This window comes from Cryptomeria japonica, chromosome 9, assembly GCF_030272615.1.
Source record: "Cryptomeria japonica chromosome 9, Sugi_1.0, whole genome shotgun sequence".
Lineage (NCBI taxonomy): Eukaryota > Viridiplantae > Streptophyta > Pinopsida > Cupressales > Cupressaceae > Cryptomeria > Cryptomeria japonica.
Window position 1 is genome coordinate 388,567,479 of NC_081413.1, and position 15,894 is coordinate 388,583,372.

Below are 15,894 nucleotides of genomic sequence, written 5' to 3' on the forward strand. Positions count from 1 at the left end.
AAGTCAGATTGGGGTCGATAGACTTATGGGAAATCAAGAAACGATTTTTTTTGGTCTATGATGAATCATTTTTGTAATCATTTTGGTAAGTGAGTCATAGTTTTTAAAAAAACCACAATATATTGAATTGTTATACGTAAATTGAAAAGAGGTTTGTGGATTGTGAACAAGAAAATTACTTGCAAAACACGTATTCTTTGCCTGAATTGTGTGGCTTCTTGCACCTTTGCAACATGCTCTTTCTCTGTCTTCTTGTTTTCGCTCGCTAAATGAAATGCGTTGATTTCAAGTGCTTATTTATGTTTGAGAATTTGAATTTGAATCGAAGTTCTTTAATTTTTTTACCTACTATGTTGAATATGAATTTGAATCTCCATATTTCCCCATTTATGTCTGAGTTGATTGTTTTTGTTGTTTAGTTTGTGGCCTTACACAAGCGTTGTGATGGATGCAGGTGATATGACCGGTAACGACGCTGAAGTGACCATATCGGCCTAGTTCGAGCTGGACAGATGGGACAGGGGATGCAAAAAGGTGTTGAAAGGGTCACGTGGTCTGACGTAGATGTGGACAAATTTTGACCATCAAGTGACATTTGATTGGCAATGTTAGTTTCCATGGGTGCTCACATGGCATGGGGTTGCCATCATGTCATTTTGTATTGCTTGCAAGTCGGTTTATTTAGGCTTAATATGTTATCGTTTTAATGTTTAATACAAACTTTAATGTTTTTATCGTGGTCCTTTATTGGGCACGTGATCTTATTTGACAAAACTCTAAAACTTTTATTCGAATAAATATGAATGGTTTAAATGTTTACGTCTGAACATAAAGATTTATATTTTGAATGCAAAAGATACACTTTATGGTTAATTCGTTTCATTGTTTAATGATATTATTTATTTGTTCAATGTTGAACATGTAGTGGGACACACGTCGATTCTAAGAGATTTCCACAATCCATCATATACAAGAGTGTGTGGGACACACGTCGATAAATACTAGATGGTTAGGCAGACACCTGTAGGCCCCTAACCCCCTAAGACCTATCACACATTTAGGTCCCCGCACACATAATGACTCCTATCCCTTTATGTACACTTAACTTTTTTTTCATCCCTATCAAAATGAAAACCTATTTTAAATTTTTGAGGAAAACACCTTTTGATTTTGTTTTACGCTAACATCCCATTATTATAGAAGAAAATGGAACACCTGTTGATGCACTCCAAACCTTTCAATTGCACGACCCCTGTAACCTGAGCAACAACTATAACGATTTGGGTACGCGTCTATTACAAGTTAAATATAGCTGAAACATGGTATGCATGGTAATTAATTGGGCATAGAAACTCTCTCTCTATTTCTGTAACTGTCGTCCTCGTCTGACCACCATGAAGAAAAAATATGCTTCCAGGTGGACTTTGAAAACCCACTTGGTTGTTGAATTGGGTTTGGATGGTATGATTAGGACTACCATATATTCTTCTGTCGCTCATCCACTTCCCCAAACCTCCACGGTCTCCTTCGTTGTTTACCAGAGCAACTTTAAGTAACTATCACGCTTTCTTCCATGGAATGAATATATAATTATTGTTTATGATTTGACAAAGCAGAATGTTCTTTTCCCTTTAAAAAAATGGTAAGTGTCATTCGGTGGCCTGTTTCGTTGTGCTTTGTTGGGATATAGGCAGATTTGGTTTTTCCGTTTTTTTTTGAAAAACTAATCTACCGTGAACCACTGTATTACAGAATCTGAGATCAAGGAATTGTTTTTGGCAATTGGGCTGATAGTGATGCCTACGGTGATGATGATGATGGTGGTGATGACGATGATGATGTGGTAGTAACAGGGGAAGAGCACAGAGATTTGTGGATTTTGTGTAAGGAGAGATGATGGGAAAATGGCAGTGGGCAAGGCAAAGGCAATGCTTTGGGTGGGTGATTCTGTTGGGTCTGGTAAGCATTGTGGGTATCCTTCACACGGAGATCATACCTAGTGCGCAGCCATTGTTGCCTCTGAGAGCAATACAAGCCCATCTCTATAACTATGTTCGTGGCGAATCAGTTAACAAAAATAGGATTGCCATCTGCCTGGTGGGAGGAGCTAGGAGGTTTGAGTTGACAGGCCCTTCTCTGCTCAAATATGTGGTGAACAGGTACAACAATTCCGATATATTTCTGCATGCCCCTCTTGACAAGGACTCGTACAAATTTGGCCTGCTCAACCAGGCGTCCTCTCCCTTAGCAGCAGTGCGCATTTTCCCCCAACAGAGGATAAATGAAACCTCCCTGAAGGCACAGATGTTCACATCCACCGGCTCACCTAATGGATTACAGGTATTTCTACTCTCCGTTTTTTGGGGTTTGCCTCTTTTTAAACTCTAATCCTATTAGTAAAAATTCCCGTTATTATAGGCATGTTTTCCCTAAATGTTTACTTTTGGGCAAAGAGAACTTTTTTTTGCTGTTTTGAATCTTTTCAGGGGAGGCCTATGTCACAGGCTACAGGCTTCTTCTTGGCCAATACTGCCTAGCAATCATCTTATAACATTCATTAAAATTTAATTATCATTCATTCCAAATTTCATGTTATTATTCGAATATTGGCCTATAATTTTCCCTACCCAGGATATTGCAGCTTCAGAGGCATATTGCCTAGTACTAAAGGAAGCTTTGATTACCAAGAACCCTAATGAACCATGTAAGAGCATTCTCCAACAGTTATTTGTCCATTATGAATTAGCCAAAACTGGCGAAACAGGGCCAAAACATGATATGAAGTTTTTAAGAGATTCATGTCTTTGTTTTTTTGACACGATATACTGGCATGTATAATAATTGGCACCTGAATTACCTTCTCTTTCAAGTTCTTGCCCTATGAACAAGTTTAGTTTTATACAGCCACTGGCATCATTTTAGCAGTCTTTCATATTTTTCTACTGTTTTTTGAATCATGTTATGGGGTGTTAGTACTAAAGTGACTACATTCATCGTGGCAAGCTCATGGGTATTTCTTGCTCTATTTGCTTCCAGGGACTACTGCAATATTTCAACTTGGTTGAAGGATGTTTGACAATGATAAAGTCATACCAGATCAAACACAACATAAGATATGATTGGATTGTCAGAACAAGAGTGGATGGATACTGGAATGGACCCCTTCCGCCTCCTGAAAGCTATTCAAAAAACAAGTATATTGTGCCATCAGGTTCTCAATTTGGCGGACTTAATGACAGACTTGGAATTGGTGATATGGAAACTAGTGAAGTTGCACTGTCAAGAATGAGTCTTATACCTATTCTGTATGATAATAACTATAGAAATCTGAATTCAGAAACTGCTTTTAAGCATCAACTAGATGTGAAAGGTGTAGGATATATGTTCAAAACTTTTCCCTTTTGCATTTTGAGTGAGAGAAAGTATGAATGGCCTCCTTCTAGATGGGGGGTTCCTGTGGCTTCACTTTCAAGCAAAGGAAAATTAAATGGAGCCAAATGTAGGCCCTGTACACCTGCATCAAGAGGAACAGATGCAATGAATATCATTGGGTATTTGATAAAGTCGTGGAGTTGGATTTTGAGTACACCTGGGTTAGAGCTTTGTGATGCTCATGAAAGTTGGGAAGAAAATTGGGAACAAATATTTGACAAGGTGGCTGGGCCTAAATTCTCTGCTCTTAGAAAGAAGGTCAAAAACCGTGGTCTAGCTGATTGCATCAAAGATTTTGAAGCCATGAAACAGAAGACAGCTGATTGGGATGCTCCTCCGTCAGAAACCATTTGCAAGAAAGCGTTTCAGCAATCACATTGACTGAAAAGAAGGTTGTTACATGGTTACTCTGAGTAAGAAGCCGTGCAAAGAATCAAGTGGCATCTCTATGTTGAAGACATCACATCAGACTGATAGCCTTTATGGAAAAAGTTGTATAATAGTATCCTAACGAACACCTGACTTCTTTCAAACACGGGCAACCTGGCTTTTCATATTCAGCTCAGATAGGGCTGGAGTTGTAATGGAAGATGTTCTGAATCTGGATGATATTGTGGAGTTGTTTTTAGATTTTCACTAAAAAAATTGGTATCTTTCTGTATCTTGAGTTTTTTAGGGAAACACCATATATCTTCTTTAGAGATGTTCACCTAATGTATATGGTTAAATCTTTATTTTCTCCCTCACCGTGTATTCATTTATTGTTTACAAATTACTAAGAATAAGATTCATTCAATTTATTCTCTATCACTTGTTGGACATAGATGTCTAGAAAGATGAAAAATATACATACAAGGTCTCTCATGATTGTAACTTCTGAAAATATGAAGGCACGAGAAGAACCTTCTTTTCTGACACTCACACCCAAGCTATTTTTTAGGTTTTATTCGTATGCCTCTTCTATTTTGGAAGTTTTAAATTTAGATACATGCAACGGATCACTTTATGTGGTATGGACACTTGCAATGCTTCTCAGCAACAAACATACATGTTTGTTTAGCTGAGTAATTAATAATATAAATAAATGCTTTGTGCAGTTTGAGATTGTTTCATCATTTTACAGCAAAGGACTAAAAGTTCTTTTGTTCAATCTGGAAAGGGACCCAATGAAATTGGGAAGGTAGTTTAGTCTTGATATGGTTTAAGAGTGTGATTGGGTTGTCAATGCAGGCTGATACTACATACACACACTGGCACGTACACAAAGTCACAAACATACAAGTGCAGACACCATCTCCTTATTGCTTCTCAATAGTATATAATGCTCATCTCAACTACAGTTAATGCTTCTTTAAGATATTCCATCAGCCTGGTCTTAAATTAGTATCTGTCCACCTCTTAGCATTTATTACACCAAAGTTTGCTGTAATTATAATTCTTGAAATGTTTACATTAATCCGCACATGAATTCAATTTCCAGTAGCAAAATGGTTGAGATTTACATCACAATTGATATCATAAAATGAGGGCTTGGTTGGCAATACACCATAATTGGTAGAAACTTAAATTTGAGAGCTTGGATTTATGCCTCCACAAAAAACAGAATTATCTGGCCTGTATGGGAAGAGGCAAGCAGAAAGAAGTTGCGATGAGAAGTGCTGTAGCATCTTTAGGATTGGTAGAGAGCCTTACAAAACTTGGTCCAGAATAATATATTGAGGAGTTTGTCTGTTGCTATACCAGATAACTGAATTTCAAAATATCAGAAGTGGACTCCCTGTTCATTCCTGTTCAATCACAGTTTATCAATTATTTGAGAATATTCAATATGCATTCAATAATATGTTAGACAAGCTCTTAAGAAATGAAAACGAAAGGTCAGTAATATCTTGTAAGCATAGTTTTATAATTGTGTATTTCAACTGGAAACATTTACAAGGTTTTAAGCCTTCAATATGATTTTAAAGTTAATAGTCCCATGTAAATCTGGAAATGCATCTTAACCTCCTTTACTTGGACAATTAAAAAAAGTTCCTTTTAGTGCACATGTAAAATGAATTGTGACATGACAGTCATAATAGCATCAGAAACAATTTGCAGCTTAATTCAAAACATGCTTCATGCGATCATTCAGGCCTGAAAAACCATTTCTTAGACAATTTTAACCACATGCTATGCCATATAGCAGTCATCAGAGTTTGCATTCTTTGCTTATGAAGAACTAAATGTAACTACAATACCGACTCTCAACTTATTTCCTATACAAATTTCCACAATGCAAAAAATTCAATAAAAAAGAATCAGTGAAGAATAAAACTGAACTGATAATCTCAACCCCCTCCCTCAGTTCGGACAGGAGGAGAAATAGAATCCTTTTTTCACATAACATGTATAGGGTGTTGAGGATAGATCGGAATAGGTTACAGTGACGAAAATATTAACTAATAAAAACATTTATTGCAAAATACTACGGAGTCTGATTGTCCTTGCAGCTGCCCCATCACCAGCTGTATACTCCATTCATTCCTTTTCATTCCTACATTCAGTGTTGTCCACAGGGTGTCTGGTGTAAACAGTTCTGAAATGCAGAATGGTACTATGTACTATTTTATATCATGAGTGTTTTCCAATGATACATATTATCATTATGTAAATGAAAATGATCTTTTCCTTAAGCTTACTCTAGGATACTCATATGAAATGTGAATAACTCAGCACGAATCAGCCTAGATCAATTTTTGTGACAGCTAGGACTAGATAATCGAACAATTAATCCTATTTTAGGAAAGTAAATGCAATGGATTGGCGTTCTTAACTCTAGAATTGATGTGGGTGAATATTTTTGATGTAGTGCAAATTATAAGGCTCTAGTTAGAAAAACAGGAAATTTGGATATGCCCTCGAATTGGAATTGTGCTTGGATCAATTCTAAAGATATGGATCACTTCCACGGGTGTGGATCTGAATTGTGGCCCATGGATCTGATCTGGTAAATTTTGCACCTCTGTTCTTCAGTTTGTCATGAAGTCTTCTCTTCATGGAGTGTAAATGGACTGTAAACGGTATGTACTGTTTTAAAAATACCTTGGGGAGTTTGCTGGATTGCAAGGATCATGTTCCTTTAGGTTAACCCCCTTGATTGGACTGGTTTTATAGTCATGGGAATGATTAGAACAATCTTTAATCATGCATATGCTCAAGAATGATGATGCAAGTTTAGGTTCTTTTTAATACTCTCAAATGAAAGATTCTTATAATGATTCTCCTCTTTAATGCATAAGATTTCAAATGTGAAATGAATATAACCAAAAGACAAATCGTCGTTGCACAATGGCTGCTTAATACCACTACTTAGCAATAAACTATGTGAAACATGTTCTAGGTTGGCTCATGACAAGAGAGAAATGGGCAGTGGTTTACAAAATTTGAATTTGATTTTTTAAATTTTAGGGTTAGTTCTGTGAGCATTGAATTGATTCAATCCTACAGTAATAGATGTGCAATAAGGGAATGGTAATTCTAATACAGAAAATAAATATTCAAACATAGTGGGGTGAGTGTGAAATGTATGGGATTATTTATAGAAATGAATGAGAGTCAAATTTGTGAGAATGTGTGTAAATGGATATTGGTGAAGAATTGGAGAATGATTCTAAATTTACACAAGATTGTGCTATATATAGACATGTCATTGTATTATGTCATTTTCTCAAAATGGACTAAAAAGTAAATGGGAATTAGCATGGGTATTCAATTTTCACCATTACATTGTTTTTGATAAAGGGAAAACAGGTTTTGAAGGGCTCCTGAAACCCTTTACATCAAAATAAAAAATAGATATAGCATTGAAAGCCCAACAAGATAGAACAACCAAAAGAAACAGGGACTACTCCACAAGACAAGAGGTAACCCATAAAAACAAACATGGGATAGAACTTGACTTCTCAATAAAGAAGACAGAGCCACAACCAAAAAACAAAGTCCACCTCGAAAGACATCAGGTAACCCAACCTAAGACAGGGCAAGAAAACCAGCCCAAACAACCCACAAGAAGGGCCCTCAAGATTTACAACTAGCCTTGTGGGAACGAAGAGTCATTTCGAAGGAAGGCTTGAACGTCCTTGAATGTTTCCCCTTAATAGTAATCCAGCCCTCTTCAACTCTAGCAGCCGTCGCGGACCAATCCAAAGAGCCCAGCACCGATCTATCCAGATTGGAGGAAGGAGCGAGAGGAGAGGGAGCTACTATCGTAGAAGGTACATGGCCACCATCAGCAGATGGGGCAGGAGAAGTAACATCACCCTGTGAAGCTGCTTGCGGGGTAAGAGACAACAAACCTTTTCCAGCAGAAGAGACAACAACATCCTATAATCCAACATTTTTAATCACCGAGCCATCCTCAGTGGCATCCAAAGAAACATTCTTCGCCAATAAGGAAATTATTGTTTTATTTCACCATTACATTGTTTTATTCCCTCTATAAATGCAAATTGTATAATGAAATGCATATTAAAGTAAATGAACACTTATAATGACCATTTTATTAGATTTGTGGGTGTGCCATCTACCACCCTCCATTTTTTTGAATATTGTACTATTTACTTTTTTTCATTAATATAAAGTTCAATAAAAAATACTCATAAAAATATTCAAGCATAAAAGGTTATCAATGTCTATATAAAATAATACTGATAAAAATATTCAAGCATAAAAGGTTATCAATGTCTATATAAAATAATGGACCCTTTAGATCTCATTGTGTGTTCATCCTATGACTTGCTCCACGGTAATCTACAAAATATAGAAAATATGTGCAATGAGTAGCTTTTGTAACACAAGTAGAAACGATCACAATTGCTAAATAAATTCTACTACCAATGATAATAAGGAGACTACCAATGATAATAAGGAGTTGGTGCCCATAGGATGACATAACATATCAAGAGCTACCATGTCATGTGGTAATGATCCGTTTAGACATGGTGATGAATCTCTAAGTAGGCACCTACAACTATTTGTAGTCTCAACATAAGAATGTTTGTGACAAGATATCCCCCTCTTTGCAAGCAAGAAGTGGGAAGTATCTTAATTTGATACACTCTTCAAACTAGATGTATCGACACAAAAGAGTCACACGTGTAGTAGAGAGTTACACCAACTCAATCTAGCCAAGGAAACACACAACATAGTGTGGTACTAGCAAATACAATAGTGAGAGACTAACACAAGGAGACATAAATGCTTCATTTTTTGGATTCATTAACTAGGAGAGAATGAGTTAGATTCATTGCAAAGGAAGACGCAACCCAATTCCATCTTAGCACTTTCACAAGAACCTTACAATGACTATTTCTTCATTAGGTTCATTTACTAAATTCTTTAGTCATTATCACTTCACAAGCATAAGAGAGATATTGTTAGCGCACTTAACATTCTATTCCTGCCATAATTTACAGACAACAAATGGTGCATATGTGTTTGTGCATGTAAGCTAACTAAAGAGTTTTAACTCTATCTCTATCTCATAATTTTAGTTAAACTCTTACACATCTTCGGAAATTTCATGTATCTTGTGCATAATTTTTGCTCCTTGTTTTCTTTTTCCAACTAGTTCTATATTCTGTTTTGTAGGATTAGCTACAAATTTTTATAAAGATTAGGCATATTAAACTATAAAGCTACTTATTTAATCTTTAAAAAGCCAAGGTGAGAAAGAGATAGAAACAACTCATCCATATAAAATCTCAATCTATTTTACTAATAAATTAAATTCAAGAGAAAAGACGGAAGAATGCAATCATCTATCACCAATAGGAGGTTCAATTATCAACTCACAAATAGAAAAGCATTTAGATGGGAAGTAAGATTGACAACAATTTGTAAGCTTTGACGATTTTTTTTATTTTTTATTTTATTTTGAGAAGGTGAGAGTCTTTTTACTAAATGAGTGATAGTACAGGTCCCCCATGGGCCTCCACTCTTCTTAGGTAAGTTATGAATCTTTCCTACAGGGTCTGAAATGGTCAATGGTTTTGAGCCCTCTAAAATTAAATGCACTATCATACCTAAGCTTTGTAAATTTAAGGAAGGTTTGGTTCTTAAATTTTTAGATTCCCTCATGAAAATTATTGTACCAACAATGGAGAAGGCCTTGGTGGCTAACATTCTTTCATTTCATCCTAATATTGATTTAGTAAGGAAATGGGCTAATGAGGTGTGGAAGTAAAAGGGTTGTTTATTCTCCTTAAAGGACATGTAGGTTGTGTAAATGTAAACCTAGGTTTGACCCAAGTGCTAAGCTTTGTGTTGTTCCTCCTCCCTGGCTCCATCTTCCAAGATTGCCTTTGGAATTTTTGGGACCCCACCATTATAGCTAGTATTGTCAATTCTCTTGGTCAATTCCTTGCTATTAATAAAGTTGCCAGGGATAAAACTACTAAATTTGCAAGGTTTTATGCTAATATGGAGGTGAATAATGCTCTACCTTTGCAAATAGTCCTATAGCCTAAATTTGGAAAATGAACTCAATGAATTGTTTATGAAAACCCTAGATTATATTTTCAGAATTACTCCAAATTTAGGCATCTCATTTATAAATGCCCAAAATCCCTCAATAGAAAAGAAGAGTCAAAATATAAGTAAATACCCTAAGTGATTAATGGATACTCTTTTGGAGAGAAACTTGTAAAGATTTTGGATTCTCCTAGTATTGAAGGAGGTTTATGGTGAAATGGAAAAATAATAATTAATATAAGAAAATCCCTAAATAAGATGGTGAAAAAAACTCGTAGGAAGAAAGGGAGGGTGCCCTAAATAATATTGTGAAAAAAACTCGTAGGAAGAAAAGGAGTTGGGAAAGATATGTTGACTAAAAAGAGTGTTTGAAGTACAAATATAGAAACACAAATTAACAACCAATGGCTAGAAGAAAACAATGAAGCAATATTTCTCTAGTGAAGCTAAAATGTACCTAAACAACCAATCTTTGGGAAGATAAAAGATCAACGAAGCTCCTTGCTAGGAGCCCATTTTTTAGAAAAATAGATGTTGGGTCCCCTTGGTCAAGGGAAAGCTAATAATAAAAAGGAAAACATAAAACTTGAATATGTTTGTTCTATTCCGAAGCATTTATTTTCCTAAGTTTCAAGTTTGTCAGACATTCAAACTATTGTGGTCTCCCTTGCTGTCGTACCATTTATCCGCATGCTCGGTCTTTGAATTCTGAAGCGTATTTTTGCTAAGTGTTGTGTTTATTGACTTTTAGACAATCAAGGTCTCCCTTTCTTGGCTAAGTGTAGTTCGTCAACCTTTTTGGACTGTCAAGGTTTCCCTTTTCTTGTCATTCATCTGCCTCTTCGATCCCAAGTCTTGTTCTATCAAACTTTCGACATTACCATTTATTTGCATTCTCAATCCCCAAAGTCCGAAGTTTAAATATCGCCTAAGTGCTGTTATGCTAGAACATTAGATATTCGCATCTACTCCTACCATTTCCGGGTCTTCACAATCTTTGAAGTTTGGAGTGTCACGTTTGTTGGACTTTCAAATTGTTACTCTGCCTTTTACCTACTTTCCTTGTCATCTCCGATCCTTGAAGACTGAAAGTATTCAAAATCATTAAGAATTTCTGGACATCCACATCCATCCATACATCCATCCCTCAGGTACTTGTTCCTCGAACTACTCAATTCCTCAGCACTCAAATTTCGTTTCATCCTTGCTAGACGTTTCATCCTGACCATGCTTCCCCCAAAAGTATGACTCTAACATTTTCCTTGTTCCATTTCCAAATTTCTTTTTGAAGTCTTTCAAAATTTTCCATCCACCTTTCCTAGCCTGCTTTTCCATCCACCTTCAAAAGTCTGAAACTCTACCTTTCCTCTATTGACATCATGCTAATGTCATCCAGCCCAAGCAATCCACCTTCATGCTGACATCATCATCCCTTCAAAGTCTCATCCCCCTTTCCATGGTCCAATGGCTTCATGTCCAAGAATAGAGTGTTATCGAGGATATGCCCTTGTCCAATGGTACTCCATTCATAGTAACATAGCTACTCCAAACTATCTCTTTGTAATGCTATTAGTTATCTTGCAATGCTCACAACTGTCACATTTGATCCAATGGCGACCAAAAAGGGTTTTAAATATATTTTAGCATGGATTTGAGGAGAGAAAAAGATACCCACGATTCATTTAATGTTGCAAATATCTCTTCTCTAGAAGACCATTCCTTAGGGTACATTCTTCAACAAATTTCTTCGGTAGATTTGATCTTCTAATTAGTCATTAATGAAAAAAAAATTAACATCTCAGTCAAATAGATTTTTGTACAAATGTTTTCATTTCGTTGAATGAGGTGACAGCTAGGGTTCCTTTTTGGCATGCCATGTTTTCTCTAGTTTTGATACCTCTTCCAAAATAAAAGGCCTACCACACTCATTTTGTAGAGGTTCTTCCTTCAATTTCTTTCAAAGACTTACACAATCTACAACTCTTATGTTGTATACAAGCTCCATGTCTTTGGATAAATAAACTTAACCTACCTTTACCTCTTCTTAGTTCTTGTACGGTGTAATTTACTCTTACCTTTTATAGAGGAAGGGATTTGCTACCCTCAAGACGACAAGGTCTCAAGGAGCAAATAACCCTCAACTACCTCACTTAACTACCACTCTAGTGAGCTAGGAAGAACACTACAAAAAAGGAAATCTAACTTTACCAAACTATGCTCATAAACTTATAAAAAGGCTAAATAATTGGGACATATGATAAGGTAAAAATATTTTGACAATGAAAATGGAAAGCTTACAATATAAAGTTTTTACCCTTAAGCTGGAAAACCCTCGACCTTAGACACTAGCGCATCACAGTGTTGTTTGTATAGACAGAGGTCAGAAACTCTAGAATAAGTGCCATACATGTTATTGTGTTCATTAGACTTGTTCACTACCTACACACATTGAGATAGAGAAAATTGTTGGGGCTATATAGGGGTTTGCCTCAGTCAAACCTCCATTTCAGTGTTTTCACTGCAATAGACAACCAAATAGATATATTGGATAAAAATAGATTTTGTAATAGAAACAAACCTCGCTTAATGGAGGAAAACCCCTATTACTAAGATTAAACAGTATATGATTAAATGAAATTATATAAGAAGAAACAAGATAACTAAATAAGATAAGAGACAAGAGAGTGTTATGCAATGAAGGCCTCTTATGCAATGAAGGCCTCTCTTAAGATAATGAACATGATTTCAAAGTGTGAGAAGCTTTGGTTGTTGCAAGTATGTAGCTAGATTTCAATAGAGTTTCACTGTGAGAGAGAAAGTGGGAGAGAGAGCAAGAGATTGTGTTGGTAGATTGTGAAAATGAGGGAGAAAAGTGGGTTTTGTTGTCTGAAACAGGTAGGAAGAGTCGTTTCAGACACACTTGTGTGAAGGGACATGCATCAAAATGGTTCTTATGCAGAATGTACCCATTTGAATTTGGAATATTTTTTAGATCTTTGCATGTCATGTAGACATCTACGCACCACACTTCCGTCTAGCCAAATTGATCCTAAATTTGAGCCATAGGTTGCTAATACTTCATCTTTGGAATCCATGAAGTTAGAATCATAAAACCCTAATCATGAATTTTGTCATAAATGCACCAGGATTAATGCGCAAGTGTCATAAATGTACATGGCTTAATGCACAAGTGTCATAACTGCACAAGGTGCAATTTGCAAAATTACATTTTACCCCCACTTTAGTGAGCTTGCTGACTCAAGGGATCAACTACACTAATATAGTCTAGAAAGATGTAAATATTGAATTCATGGAATGCATTAAATGTATTTATTAGGTCGAAAAAGGATACTATAGAGGCCACAAAGGTCAAATAGGCAAATGTTTGTAATGCCCTCAGTGCTCAATGAAAAACTACAACATTCGATGTGAAGATTTAACTGTTACAAAATTGAAAGTTTGTTAGCACCAAAATCAAAGTAAGCTACTTTGGCAAGAAGAATGATTAAGAATACGTTAGTGAGTCGAAAAAAAAAGGTTGATAAACCGCGAGTATATGCCCCCTTGTTTTTTTGCCCCTTGTCAAGTGGGGAAAAACAAGAAAGAGGATGTCTAGAACCATCACAAAGAAATTTCAAGTTTTTTGGCAAAACTTGGCTATATACTCAAGAAGTGGGCCCTAGAAAGGTTATTTTCACTATTCATCATAGGGATTTTCATTGTCTCTATAAAGCCATAACAAAAATTCCTTGTAGACGAGACTTGCTTTCGACTAGAGTTGAGGAGCTTCGGGCCGCCATAGAGGAGGGCAAGGAGCTAGACAAAGTAGGTCGAAGTTTTTTGCTATACACTTTCATTTCACACATTTAATTTTAGTAGGAAAACTTTTAGTTGCACATGCATCCAAGATGTGCATGTTTGTCCTCAAGCCGCACATTCATCTTGGATGTGAAGTTGTGTTAATGACTACCACGTGTGCTGGCGTCCTAAGTTCACACAAGAATCCTTAGGGCTGAAGCACAAAGATGTAGATAGAAAAAGATAGAGTAAGTTGTGTAAAGTAGACTTAGATAGAGTAGAATTAAATGTTTACATGACAAAGTTATGTTTTTACAGATTTTACTAGAGGCTTGAGAGCATACCACCGACCACCTATTAACATTTATGCATAGTTGTGTAGGAGATGTCACACTAGTGGAGCAAGTATGCTTGCATCATGTAGGCCTCTGGTGGCTCTATCAATTACCAGAGATGTTTTTCCATCGATCGACACTCATGGCACCGACGGAGTGGTGGGATGCAGACATGATGTTGTTCCATCTCCCTACAGGGGAGATGACAATCACCCTTATGGACGTCTATCGTATTTTGTGCCTCCCCATTCAGGGAGAGAGAGTATCATTTGATGAGCCCTTATCAAGATAGGACATCCGAGACAGACAAATATATTGTGTTGGAAGAGCCATCCCCTTAATGACCTCATGATATATATCCCTGATGGTTGGAGTAGGGGAAAGTCACCACACCTTTGAATAAACGCATCATGATTGTCATTGTGGCCCTCAAGGTGGTAGTAGATGAGTGAGGCTCCTACCTACACCCATGCCTCATTCGATGCATCATGAGGATGGAGGATAGAGGGATGGTATACTCTTGGGGTCAGAGTATGCTTGCACACTTGTATCTTGACCTTGGGTGTGTTGGCCATTTGGTGGAATTGATTATGTGTTGCATTGATGTTTTGTCATTGATGCCAACATTAGTTGTTTGGATGCTTTATCGACACCCTTCTGGTACCGGTAGGTTGAGTGGTTTTTGGTTGATTTGGATCCGGCATGATCTGGTAGGCTTCGATATAATCTGCTGATGGAATTGGCTTGTTCATGATACTCATGCTCATATTTGATCAGTTGGTTTTGGTTTGGTGATCGAATGCTATCCTGCTTGTTTAGAAGCTTGGTTTCTGGTTCCGACGAGGGTTTCATCGAAAAAGATTTTGATGAAGATCTTTGATGAATTGCATAAGTGGTGTTGGTGTAGCTTCTGGGGTAGTTCCAAGATGCTGTTGGTGATCATGCTCGAGACTTGGCAGATGGAGATCATTGCTGAAGTGTGTGGACCTATATTGGGTCCTAGTTGATCTAGGTTATGGACCAACTTTAATGTAACATGCAGATTGGACCTCTTGATGTATTTCTGGATGTCTTATGTGTTGGATATTATCTATTTGGTCTAAGGCTGACATGGTTTGTAATTATGTAATTGGTTTATTATCTAGTGGCCGACCTGATTGTTTATGGTTGAGGGTTTGTATATATAGATGTAAGATCTCATTGTAGATCATCATGGTTATGTTAGAGGTCATGGTCAAGGAATGTAATGTGCGAATAATGTAATATCATTCAGGTAGAGGAGTTGTTCGATCATTGGAGATCGAATTGGGTTTATGTAAGAGGATTTAGTCCTCTGGTATTGAGCCTAATCATAATTATACTCAAGCATAGGAGATGCTATCTTTTGCAGTTCAACACTTCTCCGGATTGTAGTATGGATTTCTATGTAGTCAGTGAGGCTCCTTTTGTGATGAGCAGTGCCCTCTAGGTTGTTGGCCTTCCTGCAAGTACAGGCCCCTCAATTGTAATTCACATACTTACTGTAGAAGTATTATCTGACTGTGGGTATGATTCCCACTATGGTTTTGCCCTTTATTGGGTTTTCCACGTACAAATCTTGGTGTCATGTGGATGGTATTTATTCTATGATTATTGTTTATGCTTAATTGGTTTAACTGCTAATCTGGTATTAATGTTTTGGGTTTCGGTATTAAAGTTTAAATTGCTAATGGTTTTGGTAATCTGTGACAACTGATTCACGCCCCCTGCCCCTCTCAGTTGTCTTCCAGTTATTTGAACTATCTAACAAGGTGATACGTTCATTTTGAGTTCTATA

The 15,894-nt window shown here is 36.7% G+C and overlaps 1 protein-coding gene across 3 annotated transcripts; it reads left to right on the top strand.

Moving 5' to 3' along the window:
• Window positions 1-1,185: 1,185 nt before the first annotated feature.
• On the top strand, window positions 1,186-4,178 carry LOC131072861 (uncharacterized). 3 transcript variants are annotated; one of them, XM_058009157.2, is made up of 3 exons: window positions 1,186-1,284; window positions 1,753-2,340; window positions 3,037-4,178. In XM_058009157.2, exons 2-3 carry the CDS (start codon window positions 1,894-1,896, stop codon window positions 3,811-3,813), a joined length of 1,224 nt encoding a protein of 407 aa, XP_057865140.2. In that variant the 5' UTR covers window positions 1,186-1,284; window positions 1,753-1,893; the 3' UTR covers window positions 3,814-4,178. The 3 variants fall into 3 exon arrangements, with proteins under 3 accessions (XP_057865140.2, XP_057865131.2, XP_057865150.2); XM_058009148.2 differs by having other exon boundaries at window positions 1,269-1,642; XM_058009167.2 differs by lacking the exon at window positions 1,186-1,284 and adding an exon at window positions 1,341-1,552.
• The last annotated feature ends 11,716 nt before the right edge of the window (window positions 4,179-15,894 follow it).

Excerpts from the sequence above, each read along its gene's own strand:
- LOC131072861 (XM_058009157.2), top strand. The coding sequence starts at position 1,894 with ATGATGGGAAAATGGCAGTGGGCAAGGCAAAGGCAATGCTTTGGGTGG. Across the intron at positions 2,341-3,036 it reads GCTCACCTAATGGATTACAG|GGACTACTGCAATATTTCAA; the intron begins GTATTTCTACTC and ends ATTTGCTTCCAG.